This window comes from Balaenoptera musculus, chromosome 17 (genome assembly GCF_009873245.2).
Source record: "Balaenoptera musculus isolate JJ_BM4_2016_0621 chromosome 17, mBalMus1.pri.v3, whole genome shotgun sequence".
Taxonomy (NCBI): Eukaryota; Metazoa; Chordata; class Mammalia; order Artiodactyla; family Balaenopteridae; genus Balaenoptera; species Balaenoptera musculus.
The window spans coordinates 52,435,140-52,460,539 of record NC_045801.1 but is presented as its reverse complement, the minus strand read 5'-3'; the positions used below and the strand labels follow the sequence as shown (position 1 = coordinate 52,460,539).

The 25,400-nt window shown below is 37.2% G+C and overlaps 1 protein-coding gene across 1 annotated transcript; it reads left to right on the top strand.

Moving 5' to 3' along the window:
- The first annotated feature begins 241 nt into the window (after window positions 1–241).
- Window positions 242–23,798, top strand: LOC118883351 (solute carrier family 7 member 13-like). Its single transcript, XM_036830077.1, is given in 7 exon segments — window positions 242–848; window positions 2,615–2,746; window positions 11,688–11,723; window positions 11,726–11,880; window positions 13,636–13,645; window positions 19,320–19,474; window positions 23,505–23,798. Coding segments are annotated over 7 exon segments (1,389 nt in total).
- The last annotated feature ends 1,602 nt before the right edge of the window (window positions 23,799–25,400 follow it).

Genomic DNA, 25,400 nt, shown 5'->3' with positions numbered 1-25,400 from the left:
ATTATGTTAAGGGCTGTGACAAAATCTATTTGAGTAAGAGAGGAAGAGGAAAGTAAAGCACTTAACTATAAGAAGATTGGCTGAAGCCTTTCACAAGTATGAACAGAGTAAAAACTGTGAATTTATGTTAGCTTTTAAAATTAAGTTTCAGACTTAAGAAAATGAAGAAGATGGGAGAAAGTACTCAGCTTCAACGGGTAATAAGGTATTTCCATGGAATGATTTTTTATTCAGTATCATAATGGGTGCAGGAATATTTGTTGCTCCTAAAGGGGTGTTAAAATACTCTTCACTCAATGTAGGAGTCTCCCTAAGTATTTGGGCTGCTTGCGCCATAGTGTCTATGATGGCTGCCCTTAGTCACGCAGAGCTGGGGACCACATTCCCTAGAAGTGGAGCACAGTATTATTTCCTCAGGAGATCTCTTGGACCCTTTATTGTTTTCTTCTATCTCTGGATCAGTCTATTTAGTACCCCAGCAGGAACTGCTGCACGTGGCTTTTTACTAGCAGGGTATATAATGCAGCCTTTCTATCCTGGATGTTTTTTTCCTGAGATGCCAAAGAACTGTTTAGCATTGGCCATTTTATGGTGCTTGGGAATTCTGAATGATCGAGGAGTGAAGGAGGTGACTTGGTTTCAGACTGTCAGTACAGTTGTGAAAATGACAGTACTCTGCTTCATATCTCTAACTGGAATCGTGTTATTTGTGAGAGGAAGAAAAGAGAACCTAGCCAGGTTTGAGAAAGCTTTCGATGCTGAAGTTTCAGATGCCTCACAGATTGCTGAAGCCTTCTTACAAGGATTATATGCATATTATGGCTGGGGAGTCCTTGTTAAAATAGCAGGTAAAGTCATTATTTTTAAATTATAAAAAATACCACCACGCTATAATCATACAACGGTTAATCAGCTTAATTCTAAGAAAGAAATACTACATTGTTTTAATATAATGTGTTTCTCTCTTGCTTTTATCAGGTGGGTGGGTGGAAATGCATTAAACTCTCTACAAATGTGTCTTTCCAGCTTTGGAAAGTGAAATATTTTCCAGATGTTTACAAATTAAAACAAGTAAACACAGAACTGACACAGCTTAAGGACTCCAAGACAATTGCAGTTTTTTACTGAACAAATATTTTAATAGTCTACACTTCGTAGTTATAACAACCCTCAGAGAAAAATTTTAAATACAGAAGATATAAATTAAAATAAAGATTATGTGTAACCAATTATCTTGTATATACACACATGTGGGGGTCACACTGCACATATACTCTTATAACTTTATTTTACCTAAAGCACATAGTGAGAATTCAAAATATTATTAAATATAAATGCTTTTAAATGAATACACAGTATTCTATCATATGTAATTTGACCATTTTTCAAACTTTTTCCCATTGTTGGATCCCAGAGTTGTTTCTAGTTTTTCACTTTAAAATTTTACACTCATTGTTCCAATCACATCCTTTTATGTAAATCTTTGTGGGTTTCTCATTGCTTTATTAGAAAAAATCTTGAAGTAAAATTACTAAGTGAAGTATACAAATATTTAGAAATGTCTTGAGGAATATTGCCAAATTGCCTTTCAGAAAGGCTTTACAAATATATCTATCAGTGTGAATTAAAATGACTAGACTTGGCTTCATCAAACTTGTTCATTCTTTAGTCACCTAGAGCTGTGAAAATCAAATTTCAGTGTTATAACTCATTTTTTCTTCAATTTCTAATGGGAGGGAAGAGTTTTGCAAATGTTCATGACCATTTGTGTTTCTTCCTTGTAAGACAGGTAAATGGTTTTCCCAGTTTGTTGTTTGTTTTTTATTTTGTTCATAAGATTTTAAAAATTTCAGTCTTAAAGACTAGAATATTTTTATGTTTATTTAGTTATTTATATAATACCTATAAGTACCAAACTATCCATCTTTTAATTTTTCATTGTCTTCATACTTGAAAAGTCTTTCCCCATCTCAAGGTTTAGATAAATGTGTATGTGTGATTCTTTCTCTAAATCTTTATGGTCTTATTTTGCATTTTACTTTTAATACATATGAATTATTTTGAGGGAGCTGCATACTGTGAGTTAATAATATAATTTTGTATTTTCCAAGTAAACATATATGTCAATTTTGGTGTTGGCAATATACAGTCAAGTTTAATTTAAGGTTTAACTAGTCTAGAATCTTAATCCAAGGAGTGAAAAGAGCAGGAGTGTCTACCCTAAAGTCCTAGAATATTGTGACCAGATTAACAGATGAGCTATTCCAGCCCTTCATTAACACGTACTTGTAGTTCTATTGAATACAATGATGGCCGTAAGGTAAGGGAAGATTTGCTCCAGTCCTCCTGGCCTAGAATCCAGGTTTTCTGTTATTTTCTTATCCAAAAAAGCTCATGTTGAGTATATCAGAGATACAACATTAAAACCCAGAATTTAGCAAAATTCTGTTGCTACTAGAATCAATAATTTACCCAAGCTTGGTAAATAAGCATTCAACAAAAATGAACTCTTGCTGTGTGCAGTCGTTTCTTTTACTTATTATGTGTTATATTGAAGCCACTTTCAAAGATTATATAATTAGCCATTTTTTATGTGTGGCACTTTTTTTTGCAGGAGAGCTGAAAAACCCTAGTGAGAATATCCCCAAATGCGTGGTTACTGCACTTACCCGTGTGGCACTGATCTACTTATTGGTTAACATTTCCCACCTAGCCGTCCTGATGCCAAAGGAAATCATGTCCTCAGGTATGGCTACACAGAACCAGGGGGAAGACACTCTGTTTCATTCTCCTGAATAAAGGGAGTTTCTAATGTACAGTGGATTTTTTGCATACTTTAAGAGAATTATGCTAAATTAGTTCATGTCTGGATTATTTATTTATCTATTTATTTAAAGGCAAAAGTTCAAAAGGTCAAGCAATCTCTTTTGAGCATATAGTAAAGGGTGAAGTCTAGGAGCAAGAATATGGAAAACACCAAAAATTATAAAAGGAAAAAAAGCAGAACACAATGGAAAGAATAGAATAGAACAGAATAGAATGGGATAGAATAGAATAGAAAATATGAGAATACTTATCAAAATCCCTTGGGATATACTTAATAAGGTGTATATGGGTGCTCTGGGATAGCATTTGCCTCCAGGAAATATAACTCATACTTTGTCTCTAAGCATATCTCCAAAATCTATACAGAGCTTGAGTACTTAACTTTTCTTATTACTGAAGTAGAAGTGAATCCTTCCACAATATATATATCTATATAGAGATACATAATTTCAGTTTACCACAAAAATGATTCAAATTTTCAGAATTTTTAAGAATTACTACTTTATAGTAAAGAAACTGATTTTTTGCTCTAAAAATAGACAAACTGAAAAAGCCTCAATTCTCAATTGAACTTAATATATCTAAACAAATATATTAATAAAGTATATATTTTTAAAACTTTACATTTCCAGTTATCATAAGGCCCTAAAGATAAAAGAAAATCAATAATAGGCTCTCATTAAAAAGAAAAAGAATGAAAAGAAAAATAAGGCCTATACTACATCCAAGCTTGAGGCTCCTCAGTTATCTCAACTCTAAAATGACACTATTTACAATAGCCAAGACATGGATGCAACCTAAGTGTTCATCAACAGATGAATGGATAAAGAAGATGTGGTAGATAGATAGATAGATAGATAGACAGACAGACAGACAGACACACTGGAATATTATTCAGCCATAAAATAGAAGGAAATATTGCCTTTTGCAGTAACATGGATGGACCTAGAGATTATCATACTGAGTGAAGTAAGTCAGACAGAGAAAGACAAATATTATATGATATCAGTTATATGTAGGATCTAAAAATCAATACAAATGAATTTATTTTACAAAACAGAAACAGACTCACAGACATAGAAAACAAACTATGGTTACCAAAGGGGAAAGTGGGGGGAAGAATAAATTAGGAGAATGGTATTAACAGATACACATCACTATATATAAAAGAGATAAACAACAAGGATTTACTGTATAGCACAGAGAACTGTATTCAATATCTTATAATAACCTATAATGGAAAAGAATCTGGATATAAAACTGAATCATTTGCTGTACACCAAAAAGTAACACGATATTCTAAATCAACTATACAATAATTTTTTTAATATAAAAAATAAAATGAGATGAGTATATTATTTGGTCATATCACTCAGTAGTAGTAATAACAAATGTGAAAATATATGTGAAGGCACTCTGGAACACCTATTGCAAAATAATATTCTGCTTCAGATAGATCACAGATTAATTAAAACAGCCATATATTTGAAATAAAAAAACCTAATTGCAAAAATCACCTTTCAGATATTGAGCTTTTTTCACTTGGTAAGGATTCAGTAACTCTTGGTTTCAATTCTCATGTGAGTAAAATAGGGAGAAAAATTGTTGCCCTTTGTATTGCATAGCATAATTAGAGTAAGAAAAATCACTTTACAGAATCTACAAAATCAAGTTATGTGAATTATAGTGGTTAAAACACAAGGAAAAAATACTCTGTGGTGATCGTAAACATCCAAAGGAAAGTAATATTTTTCACTGAAATTAGCCCTTTGATGTTAGAAAATAAAACCTGCGACTTCCCAAATTTTATAGAGTATAAAGATAGTAAATAGTTTCATTCACAAAAATTTTAGACAAGACATGTTTACATTAGTAGACACAGTTTGAGTCAGAGGGTGAAAACCCACAGAACTATCTTCTTAATGTAGTGAATTCAGTAGGACACATACAGATAAAGCCCATATCTTTGCCAGCCCGAGTTTGCGGTCCAGTTTGGGGTTATCATCAAACCAGTCAATTTTCAACAAGTATGCCCTTGAAATAAGAGTGTCAGAGAGGAGCTAGATAAACTCTTCACACATCCCTGGCTGACTGGGGAACTGCAGGGGAAGACCACGATAGTCAGGCAGTAAGTAAAAGCCAAAGCAACTTGAAAACTGGCTGAACTTTGAATGTGCTTCCCAACACACACACAGATTGACTGTGAAAGTATGGAAGCCTTATGGATTTGAGATGTTTGAGCATAAATTCTGCTCAAATCATTAACTGACCACTAAGCTATGCAGCTAACAGTAGCAACCTCTAGGAATCCAAACATGAAAATTAAAATTAAGAATTAAAATATGAGAAGACATAGTAGCTTCACACCATGAAGAAAACAGGGTTTATCAGTCTAACAGGCAAGTTACAAAAACAACAACAACTCAGGAAAATGTATGAAGAAATAATGGCTTGGGAATTCTGAAAACTGATGAAAAACATTAATAAATAGATCCAAGAAACTCAATGACCCCACAATAAATACAAAGAGGATCAAACCTATACCTATCAAAGCCAAATTGTGAGAGCCAAAGCAAAGCAAAAGAGAAAGCAGCAAGAGAAAAACTACTCATTGTATACAGGGAAGTGATAATACAATGAACAACTGACTTATTTTTTAAAATGGAGGCCAAATAGCAGTGGAATGACACACTTAAAGTGCTGAAAGGGAAAAAAAAAACCCTGTCAACCAAGAATATGATATCAAGTGAAAATATCCTTCATAAGTGAAGACAAAATAAAGACATCACCAGAGAAACAAAAACTGAGAGAATTCATTGCTAGAAGACTTACTGAAGGAAATTCTTCAGGCTGAAGAAAGTAACTTGAATGAAAAGGAAGGAAGAAGGAGAACCAGAAACAGTAAGTATATGGGTAAATATAAAAGACTCTGTATGTGTGTATACACATTTTTCTTTGAATTTTAAAAAAATACCTAAGATTATTTTAAGCAATAACTCTGAAACTTAAGTGTAGGGTTTATAAAATGTATAGATGTAATATATATGACAATAATAGCACAAAGAAAACAGAAGGATATAAGCTATAGTGGAGCAAAGTCTCCATATTTTACTGAAATTAACTTGAAATTGATTTTGATGAATTTAAAGGTGCATGTTGTAATTACCAGACCAACCACTAAGAAAATAACTCAACAAATCAACAGAGGAATTAAACTATCACATTAAGAATATCTGTTTAGGGACTTCCCTGGTGGCGCAGTCATTAAGAATCTGCCTGTTAATGCAGGGGACATGGTTTGAGCCCTGTTCTGGGAAGATCCCACATGCCGTGGAGCAACTAAGCCTGTGCACCACAACTACTGAGCCTGTGATCTAGAGCCCACAAGCCCCAACTACTGAGCCCGTGTGCCACAACTACTGAAGCCCACACACCTAGAGCCCATGCTCTGCAACAAGAGAAGCCACAACAATGAGAAGCCCACGCACCGCAATGAAGAGTAACCCCCTCTCACTGCAACTAGAGAAAGCCCGTGCACAGCAATGAAGACCCAATGCAGCCAAAAATAAATTAATTTAAAAAAAAGAATATCTGTTTAGGGAATTCCCTGGCAGGAATGGTTAGGACTCAGCACTTTCACTGCCAAGGCCTGAGTTTGATCCCTGGTTGGGGAACTAAGATCCCACAAGCCATATGGTGCAGAAAAAAAAAAAGAATATCTGTTTAACACTAAAGGAGGAAGTAAAGGAAGAATAGAAGAACGAAAAGACATAAGACATAAAAAACAAATAGCAAAATGACAGGTGTAAATACAACAATATCAATAATATTAAATGAGAATAAGTTAAACACTGCAATAAAAAGGCAGAGACTGTCACACTGGTTAAAATCATCAATCCAACTATATGCTGTCTAAATGAGACACACTTTAGATTCAAAATCACAATTAAGTATAAAGTAAAAGAATGGAAAAATTTATACATGTAAACATTAACTGTAAGAAAGCTAGGAATAGTAATATTAATAAGAAACAAAATAACTGTAAGACAAAAAGATTGCTAGAGACGAAGAAAGGCATTTCATAATGGTAAAAGGGTCAATGTATAAGGAAGATGTAATAATTATAAATGTATACACACCTAATAACACAGCCCCAAAATACATGAAGCCATACTAATGTAACTGAAAGGAGAAATAGACAATTCAGCAACTATAGTTGCAGATGTCAGTATATCACTCAATGACTAGATAGAAAGTCAATAAGGATATAGAAGATCTGAGCAGCACTATCAATCAAACTGATCTCATTGACATTTATAGATCACTCCACCAAACAGAAGCAGAATATACATTTATTTCAAGCACTTATGGGACATTGTCTAGGATAGACCTAATTCTAGGATATAAAACAAGTCTCAAAAAATTTGAGAAGATTTCTACCATACAAAATATTTCCTGCAACAGCAGCAGAAACAAAATAGAAACCAACAACAGAATGTAATTTGGGAAATCCCACATATTTGGAAATTAAACAACACACTTCTAAATTACCCATGGGTCAAGTAAGAAATCACAGGACTCTCAACAACTATGAAGATTTATCCCTGATTGAAAGCTTACAAGTTAGTCTGGCACAGTTTCAGGGAGGCTGGAAATGGAGACAAAGACAATTTATTTTTCATAACAATAGCAGTACCTAGAATGTCATTTTTATGCTGGTTCCCGAACCTCAATTCCCACAAGACAGAGCAAAGAAGGCCAGGTGATAGTTCCACATGACAGTAGAAGATCCCCAAACTTAGGGAATCCAAATCTTTTATAATATCTTTTATAAGTCTCTCTTCAGAAGGTAGGTTCCAGGAATGGTTCTAAAAGACAAAAGATCATTATTGTCCTTCCATCCCCATATTTTTCAGAGTCTAAATGTTCCCTCCAGGGCTCCCACAATTGCCACTGTAAGAGAACTTAGCAAAGCAGGTACTCAACCAGGCATTCATTATCCTTGTAATCTATGACCATGTCAATCCAACAAGAGAATCCAGGTGCATGAACCAAAATTAATTTTGAATCCTCTTGGCTTCCTTATGGTCAGCTGCTGTCCAGATGTTATACCAACCAGGTGAGATTGGGGTTGCTGTGTGAGGAAAAGAAGAAGCATAAAATCCAGCAGTGATCAGGAAAGCCTCCTGAGTTTTCAAAATAGGTCTATATAACTTCCTATCCTATTCTTCCTGATCATCATCCAGGAAGCAGCCAAGAGTAGACGATCACTCTCTAGGGATGGTTATATTCAGTGACCAAACTACCTGACCAAGGTGCATGGACCAGAAGAATGTGAGAGAGGAAGAGTCAGAAATATTTCCGTGTTAATTTTTGAGGAAGCCATCCAAACACTAAACGATATCAGATGTATTCAAAAGCCATATATGAAAGATACATTGAATATCTTTGCCTCCAGCACATTGATGTGTCTTTGTGTTGTACACAACTGTCAGATTTTTGAATGGCCAAACACATAACACAGATTAGTTTCAAGGGCCACAGTAGTGTGGCCAGAGTGGGCTGATCAAATTGGAACGGCAACACTGTAACCTGAAAAAGTGCCAACAGCTATCATTTGTCACTCCCAAGAGAGGGTCAAGGTACAATGTAGTCAATTTGCCAGGAGTGAGCAGGGACAATATGTTGTGCAAGTGGCCTCCCTCACTGTGAACAAATGGTCAAATCTTGGCAGAAGTCACAGTGTGACTGTCACAGTGTGACACATTTGGTGTTAGCCTCTGTAGCAAAATATGGAGTCCTTTTTCTTATGTCCAATGTATGATGGTAAATGTATTGCCATGTCTAGAAAGATGATGAATTCAGACATCAATCATGGCAATCTGGAAAGTGCAGTATCATTCAACAGCTTTATTCCAATTATTCTCATCAGAGAAGGGGCTCAGTGGACAGAACTTAAGGCTATTCTCATAGCCCATGCCAATTCCCCCCTTGATGAACTTTGCTATATTTCTAATGACTTGAACTATCGTCAATGGCCTGGGTGCTTGGTCTGTCACTTGGAAAACTACAGACTGACAGATTAAAGACACCCCTCTCTGGGACCATAAACTATAGAAAGAAGTAATGGCTGCTGATTGAATAATCTGATGATTGGTCACCCATTACTGAGTAGAGTATCCTTGTCTATTTTCCATTCTGCATAGCTGGTGCAAAGGTTAACAGCTGTAGCAGCCTAGTGGGCACCATAAGGTTTCAGCTTAGCTAACCTATCAGTGGACCATGCCCAGACATTTACAGGAAACCTTGTGAACCAGCAACTCCACAACTCAATGTACCCCATTGAACCAGAAACTCCACTTCAGTCAGCAAACTGGGATGTAGCTTATACTTTTTCATGCAAAACCAAAATGCCACTGGGCCAGGCTAGCTATGTTCTTGAATATGCCATTTCCATTTGATAAGAGAGATTTGTTGGGCTCTTCATACCTTTTTAATAATTGAATACAATTTGATTCATCCCAAAATGAGACTATTAGGCTGGAAAGTCACAAGGCCTCCATGAGTCAGGTGTTCAGTTTTACAATATCCCAGTAGCAAGCTAATATTTTTTTCAAATGGAGTTTACCTGGTGGTTCTGTCAAGGAGGAAACAAGTCAAAAACCTCAAGGGCCACCTCCAACTATAAGGTGCCTCTCTTTGCCAGGAAATGCAATAGAAAAAAATCATCAGTCACAGAGACTTCTAGGTCAAAGGAGTAATTATGGTTGTGGATCCTGAAAGGTAGAAAGTGTGCCATAGCTTGTTGGACAGCTTTCAATACAGCCTGTTGATTTGTTCCTCCACTCAAAGGATACTGATCTGTGAATTAGCTGATACAGAAGACCAAGTAGAGTGCCCAAGTGAGATATACAATCTACAACACACAAAGTATCCATAAGGTGCTGGGTTTCCTTTTAGTAGTAGGGGACCAGAGACAATTTTTTTCTTGACTACCAGAGAGACTGAGTGTTGTGAATTTACCTGCATGTTCCCCAGAAACCTTACTTGGCAAACAGTACCATAAATATTGTTGGGATTCATCAGCCTGTTGGTAGAAGTGTAACAATACCAACTCAGGTCTGTTTAGACTGAGGCATTTGACTTGCCCACCAACTGGACATGAACAATACAGTATAAACTGTGGATATTGGATGGCAGACAGTACAGTATAAACTTTGGATATCTTGCAAAATCCTGAACACCAACTGGTGACAAATATCAGGGGAGTTTAGGAATCCCTAGGGGAATACTCTGAAAGTATGTTGAGCAAGTGAGATAGAAAAAAAATGTTGGTAATGTTTGAGACAGAATACCAACCGGCATCAATCTATTCAGTAATTTTTTCCATTACAGTCACAATGTCTGGAATAACCACAAATGGGGCTATAGGAGCAACAATTGAGCATTTGGTAAGAATCCACTGTAAAGCTCCAGATCCCAGTAGCTTTTGTCACTGGGCATAGTTATATTGAGATATTGCATCTTTTACCACGCCCCCCCCCCTGCTGCCTTTAAGTTTTCAATCAGGTCTGTGATCTTTCTCCTACTGAGATTCTATGTTGTTTTGTTGAACCACACAAGGAGGAAGAAGGAGAGGGTTTGGAAGGAACGTACATGTTTAATAGTCTCCACATGCATCTCTACCTGAACAGGAGAGTTGCCTCTGGACTTTTTGATCATTTATAGTACAAGCATCTAAAATATCAATACCAAAAATATATTCAACAGTGGAAGCCATGAAAATACAGTACTTTGAATTTGCCCAAAGTGCTTTATTCACAAAGGAACTTCTGTGGGTAGAGGGCTTCACTTCTGCACTGTGAATTCTATCCAGATCCCCCTAGCCGAATCTAGCCCTCACTCCACATTCCTGGTTTTGTTGGTACTTGGGAACCCATATCTAAAAGCCTTCATAAAGTTTCCCAGTATATTTGGATGGGTATAGCCTTCAGGGCAGGGAGACCTCAGTCACACTCCTAATCATCTTTCTCCTCAAGACACCTGAGGTTGAGGGAGAGAAGGGGAGAGACCATGGAAAAAGAGAGAGTGGCTTTGTGCCACTAAGATACATTTTTTAATCTTGAATTAACAAAACTGCCTCCAGAAGACAGAGAATATCTGAATAGATTTATATTAAGAAAACAAATTGAATTAATAATTTAAAATCTTCCCACAAATCAAATCCCAGGTCCCAGTAGCTTCTCTGATGAATTGTATCAAACATTTAAGAAAGAAATAATGCCACTTCTAAACAAACTCTTTCAGAAAACAGAAGAGGGAACACTTCCCAATTTATTTTATGGAACCAGTATTTCTATGATACCAAAACCAGAATAATTCTTTTCACAAAGAAAGAAAATTACATACAAATGTTATATACAACATGTATTGTTCTATGAACTACAATGCAACAATTCTTAAAAACATTGGTAAATTGAATCCAGCAACATATAAAAAAGGATTATACACCATGAACAAGTGAAGTTTACCATTGGTTGGTTTAACATCCCAGAATCAATTAATGTTTTACTAATATGGTAACTGACAAAGATCACATTATAATATTGAGATTCATAAAAAGCATTTGACAATGGAACACTCATTCGTGATTTTTAAAAACTTTGGAAAAAAAGTAGGGATAGAAGGGAACTTCCTCATTTAGATAAAGAGCAGTTTCAATCTACTACTACTAGTCCTTTGTCTTTGCTACAATTACAATTTAATGCTTGCTAAGTGAATTAATTAAAAATACTATACAGTATCAACATTTTGTCAGTTACATAATTAGTGGCTTCTCTTTTTTTTTTTTTTTTTTACAGATGTTGTTGCTGTCACCTGGATGGGTGGAGTAATCCCTTCATGCAATGGGCCATTTCAACTGCTGTTTCTTCCTCAATACTTAGCTTCCTTAATTGTACTGTATTTTCAACTTCAAGGATATGGTATATGGCAAGCCAGGAGAGTCAGCTAACTTTGATCCTCTCAACTCTGAATATCCAGTCTTGTCCAGTTGTAGTTGTGATTCAGACGCTCACCTTTTTTTTTTTTTTAAACCTCTTTAATGGAGTAAAATTTCTTTACAATGGTGTGTGAGTTTCTGCTTTATAACAAAGTGAATCAGTTATACATATACATATGTCCCCATATCTCTTCCCTCTTGCGTCTCCCTCCCTCCCACCCTCCCTATCCCACCCCTCTAGGTGGTCACAAAGCACCGAGCTGATCTCCCTGTGTTATGCGGCTGATTCCCACTAGCTATTTTATGTTTGGTAGTGTATATATGTCCATGACACTCTCTCACTTTGTCCCAGCTTACCCTTCCCCCTTGCCATATCCCAGAGTCCATTCTCTAGTAGGTCTGTGTCTTTATTCTCGTCTTGCCCCTAGGTTCTTCATGATGATTTTTTTTTTTAAGATTCCATATATATGTGTTAGCATACAGTATTTGTTTTTCTCTTTCTGACGTACTTCACACTGTATGACAGACTCTAGGTCCATCCGCCTCACTACAAATAACTCAATTTCATTTCTTTTTATGGCTGAGTAATATTCCATTGTATATATGTGCCATATCTTCTTTATCCATTCATCTATTAATGGACACTTAGGTTGCTTCCATGTCCTGGATATTGTAAATAGAGCTGCTATGAACATTTCGGTACATGACTCTTTTTGAATTATGGTTTTCTCAGGGTATATGCCCAGTAGTGGGATTGCTGGGTCGTATGGTAGTTTTATTTTTAGTTTTTTAAGGAACCTCCATACTGTTCTCCATAGTGGCTGTATCAATTTACATTCCCACCAACAGTGCAAGAGGTTTCCCTTTTCTCCACACCCTCTCCAGCATTTATTGTTGGTAGATTTTTGATGATAGCCATCCTGACTGGTGTGAGATGATATCTCATTGTAGTTTTGATTTGCATTTATCTAATGATTAATGATGTTGAGCATTCTTTCATGTGTTTGTTGGCAATCTGTATATCTTCTTTGGATAAATGTCTATTTAGGTCTTCTGCCCATTTTTGGATTACATTGTTTGTTTTTTTGATATTGAGCTGCATGAGCTGCTTGTAAATTTTGGAGATTGATCCTTTGTCAGTTGCTTCATTTGCAAATATTTTCTCCCATTCTGAGGGTTGTCTTTTCGTCTTGCTTATTGTTTCCTTTGCTGTGCAAAAGATTTTAAGTTTCATTAGGTCCCATTTGTTTATTTTTATTTTTATTTCCATTTCTCTATGAGGTGGGTCAAAAAGGATCTTGCTGTGATTTATGTCATAGAGTGTTCTGCCTATGTTTTCCTCTCAGAGTTTTATAGTGTCTGGCCTTATATTTAGGTCTTTAATCTATTTTGAGTTTATTATTGTGTGTGGTGTTAGGGAGTGTTCTAATTTCATTCTTTTACATGTAGCTGTCCAGTTTTCCCAGCACCACTTATTGAAGAGGCTGTCTTTGCTCCATTGTATATTCTTGCCTCCTTTATCAAAAACAAGGTGACCATATGTGCGTGGGCTTATCTCTGGGCTTTCTATCCTGTTCCATTGATCAATATTTCTGTTTTTGTGCCAGTACCATACTATCTTGATTAGTGTAGCTCTGTAATATAGTTTGAAGTCTGGGAGCCTGATTCCTCCAGCTCTGTTTTTCTTTCTCAAGATTGCTTTGGCTATTCGGGGTCTTCTGTGTTTTCATACAAATTGTGAAATTTTTTGTGCTAGTTCTGTGAAAAATGCCATTGGTAGTTTGATAGGGATTGCATTGAATCTGTAGACTGCTTTGGGTAGTAGAGTCAGTTTCACAATGTTGATTCTTCCGGTCAAGAACATGGTATATATCTCCAACTGTTGGTATCATCTTTAATTTCTTTCATCAGTGTCTTATAGTTTTCTGCATACAAGTCTTTTGTCTCCTTAGGTAGGTTTATTCCTAGATATTTTATTCTTTTTTTTGCAATGGTAAATGGGAGTGTTTCCTTAACTTCTCCTTCAGATTTTTCATCATTAGTGTATAGGAATGCAAGAAATTTCTGTGCATTAATTTTGTATCCTGCTACTTTACCAAATTCATTGATTAGTTCTAGTAGTTTTCTGGTAGCATCTTTAGGATTCTCTATGTATAGTATCATGGCATCTGCAAACAGTGACTGCTTTATTTCTTCTTTTCCAATTTGGATTCCTTCTATTTCTTTTTCTTCTCTGATTGCTGTGGCTAACACTTCCAAAACTATGTTGAATAATAGTGGTGAGAGTGGGCAACCTTGTCTTGTTACTGATCTTAGTGGAAATGGTTTCAATTTTTCACCATTGAGGACAATGTTGGCTGTGGGTTTGTCATATATGGCCTTTATTATGTTGAGGAAAGTTCCCTCTATGCCTACTTTCTGCAGGGTTTTTATCATAAATTGGTGTTGAATTTAGTCAAAAGCTTTCTCTGCATCTATTGAGATGATCGTGTGGTTTTTCTCTTTCAATTGGTTAATATGGTGTAGCACATTGATTGATTTGCATATATTGAAGAATCTTTGCATTCCTGGGATAAACCCCACTGGATCATGGGGTATGATCCTTTTAATGTGCTGTTGGATTCTGTTTGATAGTATTTTGTTGAGGATTTTTACATCTATGTTCATCAGTGATATTGGCCTGTAGTTTTCTTTCTTTGTGACATCTTTGTCTGGTTTTGGTATCAGGGTGATGGTGGCCTCGTAGAATGAGTTTGGGAGTGTTCCTCCCTGTGCTATATTTTGGAAGAGTTTGAGAAGGATGGGTGTTAGCTCTTCTCTAAATGTTTGATAGAATTCACCTGTGAAGCCATCTGGTCCTTGGCTTTTGTTTGCTGGAAGATTTTTAATCACAGTTTCAATTTCAGTGCTTGTGATTGGTCTGTTCATATTATCTATTTCTTCCTGGTTCAGTCTCGGAAGGTTGTGCATTTCTAAGAATTTGTCCATTTCTTCCAGGTTGTCCGTTTTATTGGCATAGAGTTGCTTCTAGTAATTTCTCATGATCCTTTGTATTTTTGCAGTGTCAGTTGTTACTTCTCCTTTTTCATTTCTAATTCTATTGATTTAGAGTCTTCTCCCTTGTTTTCTTGATGAGTCTGGCTAATGGTTTATCAATTTTGTTTATCTTCTCAAAGAACCAGCTTTTAGTTTTATTGATCTTTCCTATCATTTCCTTCTTTTCTTTTTCATTTATTTCTGATCTGATTTTTATGATTTCTTTCCTTCTGCTAACTTTGAGGTTTTTTTGTTCTTCTTTCTCTAATTGCTTTAGGTGTAATGTTGGCTTATATATTTGAGATGTTCCTTGTTTCTTAAGGTAGGATTATATTGCTATAAACTTCCCTCTTAGAACTGCGTTTGCTGCATCCCATAGGTTTTGGGTCGTTGTGTTTTCATGGTCATTTGTCTCTAGTTATTTTTTTATTTCCTCTTTGATTTCTTCAGTGGTCTCTTGGTTATGAAGTAATGCATTATTTAGACTCCATATGTCTGTATTTTTTACAGATATTTTCCTGTAATTGATATCTAGTCTCATAGAGTTGTGGTCAGAAAAGATACTTGATACGATTTCAATTCTCTTAAATTTAGCAAGGCTTGATGTGTGATGCAAGATATGACCTATCCTGGAGAATGTTCCATGAGCACTTGAGAAGAATGTGTATTCTGTTGTTTCTGGATGGAATGTCCTATAAATATCAATTAAGTCCATCTTGTTTAATGTATCATTTATAGTTTGTGTTTCCTTATTTATTTTCATTTTGGATGATCTGTCCATTGGTGAAAGGGGAGTGTTAAAATCCCCTACTATGATTGTGTTACTGTTGATTTCCCCTTTTATGGCTGTTAGTATTTACCTTATGTTTTGAGGTGCTCCTATGTTGGGTGCATAAATATTTACAGTTGTTATACCTTCTTCTTGGATTGATCCCTTTATCATTATGTAGTGTCCTTCTTTGTCTCTTGTAATAGTCTTTGTTTTAAAGTCTATTTTGTCTGATATGAGAATTGCTACTCCAGCTTTCTTTTGATTTCCATTTGCATGGAATATCTTTTTCCATCCCCTCACTTTCAGTCTGTATGTGTCCCTAGGTCTGAAGTGGGTTTCTTGTAGACAGCATATATACGGGTCTTGTTTTTGTATCCATTCAGCCAGTCTATGTCTTTTGGTTGGAGCATTTAATCCATTTACATTTTAGGTAATTATCGATATGTATGTTCCTATTCCCATTTTCTTAATTGTTTTGGGTTTGTTATTGTAGGTCTTTTACTTCTCTTGTGTTTCCTGCCTAGAGAAGTTGATTTAGCCTTTGTTGTAAAGCTGGTTTGGTGGTGTTGAATTTTCTTAGCTTTTGCTTGTCTGTAAAGCTTTTGATTTCTCCATCAAATCTGAATGAGGTCCTTGCTGGGTAGAATAATGTTGGTTGTAGGTTTTTCCCTTTTATCACTTTAAATATATCTTGCCTCTCCTTTCTGGCCTGCAAAGTTTTTGCTGAAAGGTCAGCTGATAACCTTAGGGGGATTTCCTTGTATGTTATTTGTTGCTTTTTCCTTGCTGCTTTTAATATATTTTCTTTGTATTTAATTTTTGTTAGTTTGATTAATGTGTCTTGGATGCCTTGTTTCTTCTAGGGTTTATCCTGTATGGGAGTCTCTGCATTTCCTGTGCCTGGGCAACTATTTCCTTTCCCATGATAGTGAAGTTTTTGACTATAATCTCTTCAAATATTTTCTCAGACCCTTTCTCTTTCTCCTCTTTTCTGGGACCCCAATATTCCAAATATTGGTGCATTTAATGTTGTCCCAGAGGGCTCTGAGACTGTCCTCAATTCTTTTCATTGTTTTTTCTTTATTCTGCTCTGCAGCAGTTGTTTCCACTATTTTATCTTCCAGGTCACTTATCCATTCTTCTACCTCAGTTATTCTGGTATTGATCTCTTCTAGAGAATTTTTAATTTCATTTATTGTTTTATTCATCACTGTTTGTTTGCTCTTTAGTTCTTCTAGGTCCTTGTTAAACGTTTCTTGTATTTTCTCTATTCTATTTCCATGATTTTGGATCAACTTTACTGTCATTACTCTGAATTCTTTTTCAGGTAGACTGCCTATTTCCTCTTCATTTGTTAGGTCTGATGGGTTTTTGCCTTGTTCCTTCATCTGCTGTGTGTTTCTCTGTCTTCTCATTTTGCTTAAGTTACTGTGTTTGGGGTCTCCTTTTTGCAGGCTGCAGGTTCGTAGTTCCCATTGTTTTTGGTGTCTGTTCCCAGTGGCTAAGGTTTGTTCAGTGGGTTATGTAGGTTTCCTGCTTGAGGGGACTAGTGCCTGTGTTCTGGTGGACGAGTCTGGAAATTGTCTTTCTGGTAGGCAGGTCCACGTCTGGTGGTGTGTTTTGGGGTGTCTGTGGCTTTATTATGATTTTAGGCTGTCTCTCTGCTAATGGATGGGGTTGTGTTCTTGTCTTGCTATTTGTTTGGCATAGGTTGTCCAGCACTGTAGCTTACTGTTCATTGAGTGGAGCTGGGTCTTGGCATTGAGATGGAGATATCTGGGAGATTTTTGCCATTTGATATTACGTGCAGCTGGGAGGTCTCTTGTGGACCAGTATACTGAACTTGGCTCTCACACCTCAGAGGCACAGCCCTGACACGTGGCTGGAGCACCAAGAACCTGTCATTCAAGTGGCTCAGAATAAAAAGAGAAAGAAAGAAAGAAAGAAAGAAAGAAAGAAAGAAAGAAAGAAAGAAAGAAAGAAAGAAAGAAAGAAAGAAAGAAAGGAAGGAAGAAAGAAAGAAAGAAAGAAAGAAGAAAGAAAGAAAGAAAGAAGAAAGAAAAGAAAGAAAGAAGAAAGAAGAAGAAAGAAAGAAAGAAAAGAATAAACAGACGAAAGAAAAAGACAGCAAAGACAAAGAAAAAATCCACCAGAAAGAAAGAAAGAAAGAACCTCCAAGACATCCAGCCCGCCCATCCCATCCAGCCGCCCTAAGAACTCCATCTACGATCCATCCTCATTTATTCCCCTCCCACACTCCCCATCATTATTACACGAAGAAGGAGAGAGCAACCAAACCAAAAAACAAATCCACCAATGATAAATACTAAAAAACAAACAAACAAACAAACAAAAAACGGACAGACAGAACCCTAGGACAAATGTTAAAAAGCAAAACTATACAGACAAAATCACACACAGCATACACATACACACTCACAAAAAGAGAAAAAGGGAAAAAATATATATATAGTTTCTCCCAAAGTCCACCTCCTCAATTTGGGATGATTCATTGTCGATTCAGGTATTCCACAGATGCAGGGTACATCAAGTTGATTGCGGAGGTTTAATCCACTGCTCCTGAGGCTGCTGGGAGAAATTTCCCTTTCTCTTCTTTGTTCACACAGCTCCCAGGGTTCAGCTTTGGATTTGGACCCGTCTCTGCATGTAGGTTGCCTGAGGGTGTCTGTTCTTCGCTCAGACAGGATGGGGTTCAAGGAGCAGCTGATTCGGGGGTTCTGGCTCACTCAGGTGGGGGGAGGGAGGGATACGGAGTGCAGGGTGAGTCTGCAGCGGCAGAGGCCATAGTGACGTTGCACCAGCCTGAGGAGCGCCATGTGTTCTCCCTGGGAAGCTGTCCCTGGAACACGGGACCCTGGCAGTGGCGGGCTGCACAGGCTCCATGGAGGGGAGGTGTGGATAGTGACCTGTGCTTGCACACAGGCTTCTTGGTGGCTGCAGCAGCAGCGTTAGCATCTTATGCCCATCTCTGGGGTCCGCGCTGATAGCCGTGGCTCACGCCCGTCTCTGGAACTCCTTTAAGCAGCACTCTAAATCCCCTCTCCTTGTACACCAGTAAACAAAGAAGCAAGAAAAAGTCTCTTGCCTCTTCGGCAGCTCCAGACTTTTTCCCGGACTACCTCCCGGCTAGCCATGGCGCACTAGCCCCCTTCAGGCTGTGTTTATGCAGCCAACCCCAGCCCTCTCCCTGGAATCCAACCGAAGCCAGAGCCTCAGCTCCCAGCCCCCGCCCGCCCCGGCGGGTGAGCAGACAAGCCTCTCGGGCTGGTGAGTGCTGGTCGGCACCGATCCTCTGTGCGGGAATCTCTCCTCTTTGCCCTCTGCACCCCTGTTGCTGTGCTCTCCTCCCTGGCTCCGAAGCTCCCCCCTCCGCCACCCGCATTCTCTGCCTGCGATAGGGCTTCCTAGTGTGTAGAGACCTTTCCTCCTTCACAGCTCCCTCCCACTGGTGCAGGTCCCATCCCTATTCTTTTGTCTCTGTTTTTTTTTTTTTTTTTACCCTACCCAGGTACGTGGGGAGTTTCTTGCCTTTTGGGAGCTCTGAGGTCTTCTACCAGGGTTCAGTTAGTGCTCTGTAGCAGTAGTTCCACATGTAGATGTATTTCTGATGTATTTGTGGGGAGGAAGGTGATCTCCACGTCTTACTCTTATGCCATCTTGAAGCTCAGATGCTCATCTTTGCCTCCATTTTAATTATTCCCTCAGACTTAATCCCCATACACTATGTGGGATTCACAGATTGGGTTCAACTTGGGCTAATGATGATGGGCTTGTTTAAACTGAGATTCCAGGATCCCCACCTATCCAGACCTTATAAGGTAAATCAAACCTGAAAAAAATTCCCTTCACCTTTCTAAAGAGCATTTTGTACTTTTACTTTTTTCTTACATCTGCATGTAAAATCTTTCGAGCCCATTTTAGGAACATTTGTTCTAAAGAATAGATTTTATAGTTATTGGTTCATAAGCTTCTTAGACCATTTTCAATTTGAAATCTCAAGAGAGAAAGCGCAGGACTGGTCCTTGTTAGTAAAGGCAGAGGATCCTGAGGCTTTTTTATATTATAATACAACTAGTGAAATTTGAGTCCAAAGGGACCATGTGTGGGGTGTACAATGTTTGTACTAGATCTCAGGGAAAGAGATGGACCAATGTCCATGGCCAATGATTATTTGAGTGTCCTCTTAATGGTACCACCTTAGATAACCCTGTAGGCTTGCCTAGGACTTTTCAGGCTTCTCAACTCAAATGTCTATAAGTGTATAAGTCTCCAGCTTTAATGGCCAATATAGAAGAGCTACACTCTAGATATTTATGAAGGAGTATAATTGCAAACTCATTCATCTTTCAAAAGCTTACCTCAGAGGCAGAATATGTATGAAGGATTGACTGAGGGATAAGTATTCTGTCAATTCCTCAAACCACCAAAACCTCTCTATATTAACTATATCTGAAATGCTTCATAGCATTTGGAAGAATTTTTCCATAGCCTGTGGAAGAATTTTTTTCTTCTAATTGTTTACTACAGCCCATCCATCTCTATTGTGGATTTAACCAATGTTGTGTTTAACCAAACAACCTCTGGCAACTCATTCCTATACTTACTGAAAGGAGATTAAGTGATATATTTTTACATTACACAACTGTCTCTCTAAATGTAGACCCACTGAAGAAAATTCTTCCTAATATTTGTATCAGAAATACTTGTGTTTCTAGGCAGATTATTTAGTTTTCTTTACAGACACTGACACTGACAATCAGCCTCTATATACCGGCACCAAATTGAATCTCGGAGACAGAGTTTGGGTGAAGTAGAAAAGAATAGCTTCATTGCTTTGCCAGGCAAAGGGGACCACAGCGGGCTAATGCCCTCATAGCTGTATGTGCCAACCTGAGGGGGGTTGTGAGAAGTCTTATAGTCAAAGGGTGGTGTTGCTGATAAGGATCAGGGTACCTGCAGGGCATGAATTCCTTCAATCCAGAGATCCTCTGGCATCAGATGGTCTCGTGATTCTCAAGGTTATCGAGCTGTGACCTTCTCTCTGGAATGAAGAATACTTCATCACATAGTTAACATCTTCCATTTGGTGGGGGTTTTAGTTCTGCAGAAGAGCTCAAAGATATTGTTATGTATATCCCTTGAGGAGGAACCAGGACCCTGCCCTAAGGTTGCACTATTCTTTTTTTATTATTATTTTTTACTGAACTGTAGTTGAATTGCAATGTTGTGTTAATTACTGCTGTACAGCAAGGTGACTCAGTTATACATATATATACATACTTTTTCATATTATTTTCCATTATGGTTTATCACAGGATATTGAATATAGTTCCCTGTGCTATAAGGTAGGACCTTGTTGTTTATCCATTCTCTATATGCCAGTTTGTATCTGCTAATCCCAAACTCCCACTACTACCCTCTCCCACTCCCTCCCCTTTGGCAACCACCAGTCTATACTCTATGTCCCTGATTTTGTTTCTGTTTCATAAATATGTTCATTTGTCTCATATTTTAGATTCCACATATAAGTGATATCATGGTATTTGTCTTTCTCTTTCTGGCTTACTTAGTATGATAATCTCTAGCTGCATCTATGTTGCTGCAAATGTGAGTGATATATCACACATATAAGTGATATCACGGTATTTGTCTTTCTCTTTCTGGCTTATTTAGTATGATAATCTTTAGCTGCATCTATGTTGCTGCAAATGTGGTATTATTTTATTCTTTTTTATGGCTGAGTAGTATTCCATTGTATATATGTACCACATCTTTAACCATTCATCTGTTGATGGACATTTAAGTTGCTTTCACGTCTTGGCTATTGTGAATATGAATAGTGCTGCTATGAACATAAGGGTGCATTTATCTTTTTGAATTATAGTTTTGTCTGGATATATGCCCAGGGGTGGGATTGCTGGATCATATGGTAACTCTATTTTTAGTTTTCTGAGGAACCTCTACAGTGTTTTCCACAGTGACCACACCAACTTACATTCCCACCAACAGTGTAGGAGTGTTCCCTTTTCTTCACACCGCCTCCAGCATTTGTTATTTGTAGACTTGTTAATCATGGCCATTCTGACTGGCATGAGGTGGTACCTCATTGTAACTTTGATTTGCATTTCTCTAATGATTAGTGATGTTGAGCATTTTTTCCATGTACCTATTGGCCATCTGTATTTCTTCTTTGGAGAAATGTCTCTTTGGGTCTTCTTGCACTATTGTTTCTTGACTGCTCCTCCCTTGTCTCTGCATCCCCTCCCTTTCCTGATTAGCAACTGTTTAAACCTGCCTTTTGGAACTCAGGGAAGGTCATGGGGGCTAAATGAAGCCTATTTCTTACAAACAAGAACCAGAAGACTGAGAAAGACTTTTGTGCCCAGGAGTCCCACAGGGTCCTGCTTGGTTTCAATACTTAAGTTTTGTAAGATCATGCTTCCCTTTTCATGTAGGCTGCTAGAAAACTTAAAGCTGAATTAGTGGTTTGTCACTAACTTGTAAAATGGCTTATGGCATGCATATCTTGCTATATAGCTTTTATTATTCCTAGGCTTATAAGTTATTTTTAATGAGGTAGGTTCCAAACAATCCTTTTTTTTATCAATGAGCCGTATTCTAAAAGCAATCAAGGGGGCCCTTTTATGATGTATTAAGTTGGCCAAAAAGTTCGTTCGGATTTTTCCATACCATTTTATGGAAAAACCTGAACGAACTTTTTGGCCAACCCAATACCTTGTATAAGGTAAAAGGAGGTAGAAGAATACCCACAGGAATATCTCAGCAGTACACTAAGGTACTAAGGTACACTAAGGTACAGGTAGAAAGTTAAAAAAGAAAATCAAGACAGTTTATAGCTAAGATTTTCAAGCTATACTGTGAAAAAGAATAACTCTGGGATTTCTTGTATAAATTCATATTCCTAGACATCACCCCTGGGGATTCTAATGCTTAGGGTGAGGAACAGAAATCGACATTTCAATACTGAAAAAATGAAAGATAATGATAATCTTGCATCTGTGTCATTTAATGACTCAATAAATATGTACTAAGCAACTACTGTGTGGAAGACACTACTCTAAACTCTTTAAAGGTATGTAGATAAATTGGCCATTAATTATGCCATCAATAGCTTCATAGTCTAATAGGAAAGAGAAGAGAATTACACAAAATATAGTAACAGGCAATAATCAACAACACTTAATTAAGCATTTTATTGTTTGCAGGTACTATTCTTTAATTACATATAATAGTGTGTGTTTGTGTATTCTTTAATTGTCCAAATTAAGATATACAAATTCAAAAGATATGCATTGTTAAGATCCATTTTAAAGGAAAAGTGAGGATCAGAGAAAGTGAATCTGAACCCTGTGGTCCTTTTACAATAAAAATATGCCCCAAATGAATTATATATATATATGTTATATATTAGGTTATATATTAGGTTGAGGTGCAGAAAATATTAATTTTGATATTGCCTGAAAATAGAAAAGTTAGAAAAATTTTATGGTGAAAAAATGCTTTACGGTAACAGTCTGGAATGTTTCATGATGTCTTCATTCAAGAGCTCTGAATGGGCAAGTGGCACGGACTTATGAAAAAATCAAAGGGTCAGCAAATTGGTGAAATTGTTAATAAAAGCCTTCAGTTCTTCTATTTCACACCCCAAGGAGATTCTCAGCAGATTATTTTCTCTTACATAGAAAGGAGGAAGACCTGGTAATATTTTTTTTATCAATAAAACCAACTTCCTCAGTAGTAAACAAATGTCTGTAGATAAAATGTTTTATGTTATTATTTGTAATAACCTCCAAGACCACTCTAATACAAATTTATGTTTGTTCTCAGGTACGTTTGCCATTTGAATTTGGAACCATGGCCATGTCTTTGTTCTTGGTTTTGACACCCATTATCAAGTCTCCTAAGATGCACCATTTCTATGTTCTTCTTTTTATCCTCAGCGGACTTTTGTTTTATTTGCCTTTTGTTCACTTTAATTTGGGTTCTACATGTTTCAACAAGATAACTTGCTTTTTACAGTTGCTATTAAAAGTTTCACCTGCTGATGATGTTGATGAATATATTTCAACAGAAGGAAATTTACAGAAAAATCCACCTACAACTGCAACCAAAAAAGAATAAATTATGCATATTTGACAAATGATTGATTTATTAAAAGCATCTTTCTCTTTCTTCTTTTTATGTATCAATTTCTTTTTTTTTTTAATTTTATTTATTTATTTATTTATGGCTGTGTTGGGTCTTCGTTTCTGTGCGAGGGTTTTCTCCAGTTGCGGCAAGTGGGGGCCACTCTTCATTGCGGTGCACGGGCCTCTCACTATCGCGGCCTCTCTTGTTGCGGAGCACAGGCTCCAGACGCGCAGGCTCAGTAGTTGTGGCTCACGGGCCCAGTTGCTCCGCAGCATGTGGGATCCTCCCAGACCAGGGCTCGAACCCATGTCCCCTGCATTGGCAGGCAGACTCTCAACCACTGTGCCACCAGGGAAGCCCTTTATGTATCAATTTCATACAATTTTTTTTTTTTTTGGCCTTTACACAAAATCATTTAATTATGTGTTATCATCAAGATTTTGATTAAAATTGTGTTCTATGACAGTCATGATCTAAACGATTACAAAGATAAAGTAAAATTATATTTGATCATACAAAATGAAATCGATGTCAAAAATGGGAAAATTTGCTTCCCAACAAATCTTTCCCTAAAGTGGACCTCTAGAGTGACAGTGCCTATGGACCGTGAACATCATGACATACACCGGCTGGATACTGTACTGTTGCCTTTCCACCCAGGCTGTCTGAGGCCCTCCAGAACCCAGTGATGTGGGCTGGAGACTTCCCTACTTTGTTTACGTCAGCTGGCTTTGAAGTGTTTCTCACCAGCCCAAGAAATACAGGAAATCAGTTTAGCAGAGGGAAATAAACAGATGGACAGAGTCATTTATTTTGAGGGGAACTCTGTGCTCTTTGAATTAAAGTAATGAGCACTTTATGATGCAGTGAAGCTCTTTTTGCCTTTCATTTGAATAATTCAAGATGTAAACAGAGCCCCATGGCAGATGAGCAGTACCAAACTTCCTCAGCTTCTGGATATTCTAATAAAGGATTGGGGAAGGGAACATCCTCCCTCTTACAGAAGTTAATAATAATAATAGTAATAATGATGGTGATGCTGTCAATAATAGCATCTTCTTATCAAGCATTATTATGTACGGGCCCCATGTAAGACACTTCTGTATATGGTATCTTTAATCCTCATCATACCTCTGCATGTTCCTACTTAAAGCTGACAAAACTGAGTCCCAGAAACTGGGAAATTTGTTATGGTTTCAGAGCTGGTAAGTGGTGGAGCTGGGATCTGAACCCACTTCCCTGTTATTCTAAAATTCTTAACTCTTTCTGCTGCACCATAGACTGAGGAGGTTCTTCTGTCACCCATTCCTCCACTTTAGCATGTTTGCTTTGCTTTTATTTGAACTTAATTGGAAAGCATCTTTCTCTTTCAACCAGAATAATACTCCTTATGTATATGTATGTACATGGTACATATGTAAAACACAACCAGCACAAGATACCTAATGCCCAGAACTTTCACACTTTAACTCTCCTTATCTGTAACTAAAACCTTACTTCCCCAGTAATGCATGCTGATCTCAGTCTCCCAAGACTAAAGTAGATGTCCCTCTTTGTGCACGGATGTTTCTGAGCTTATGATATCATAGTCTA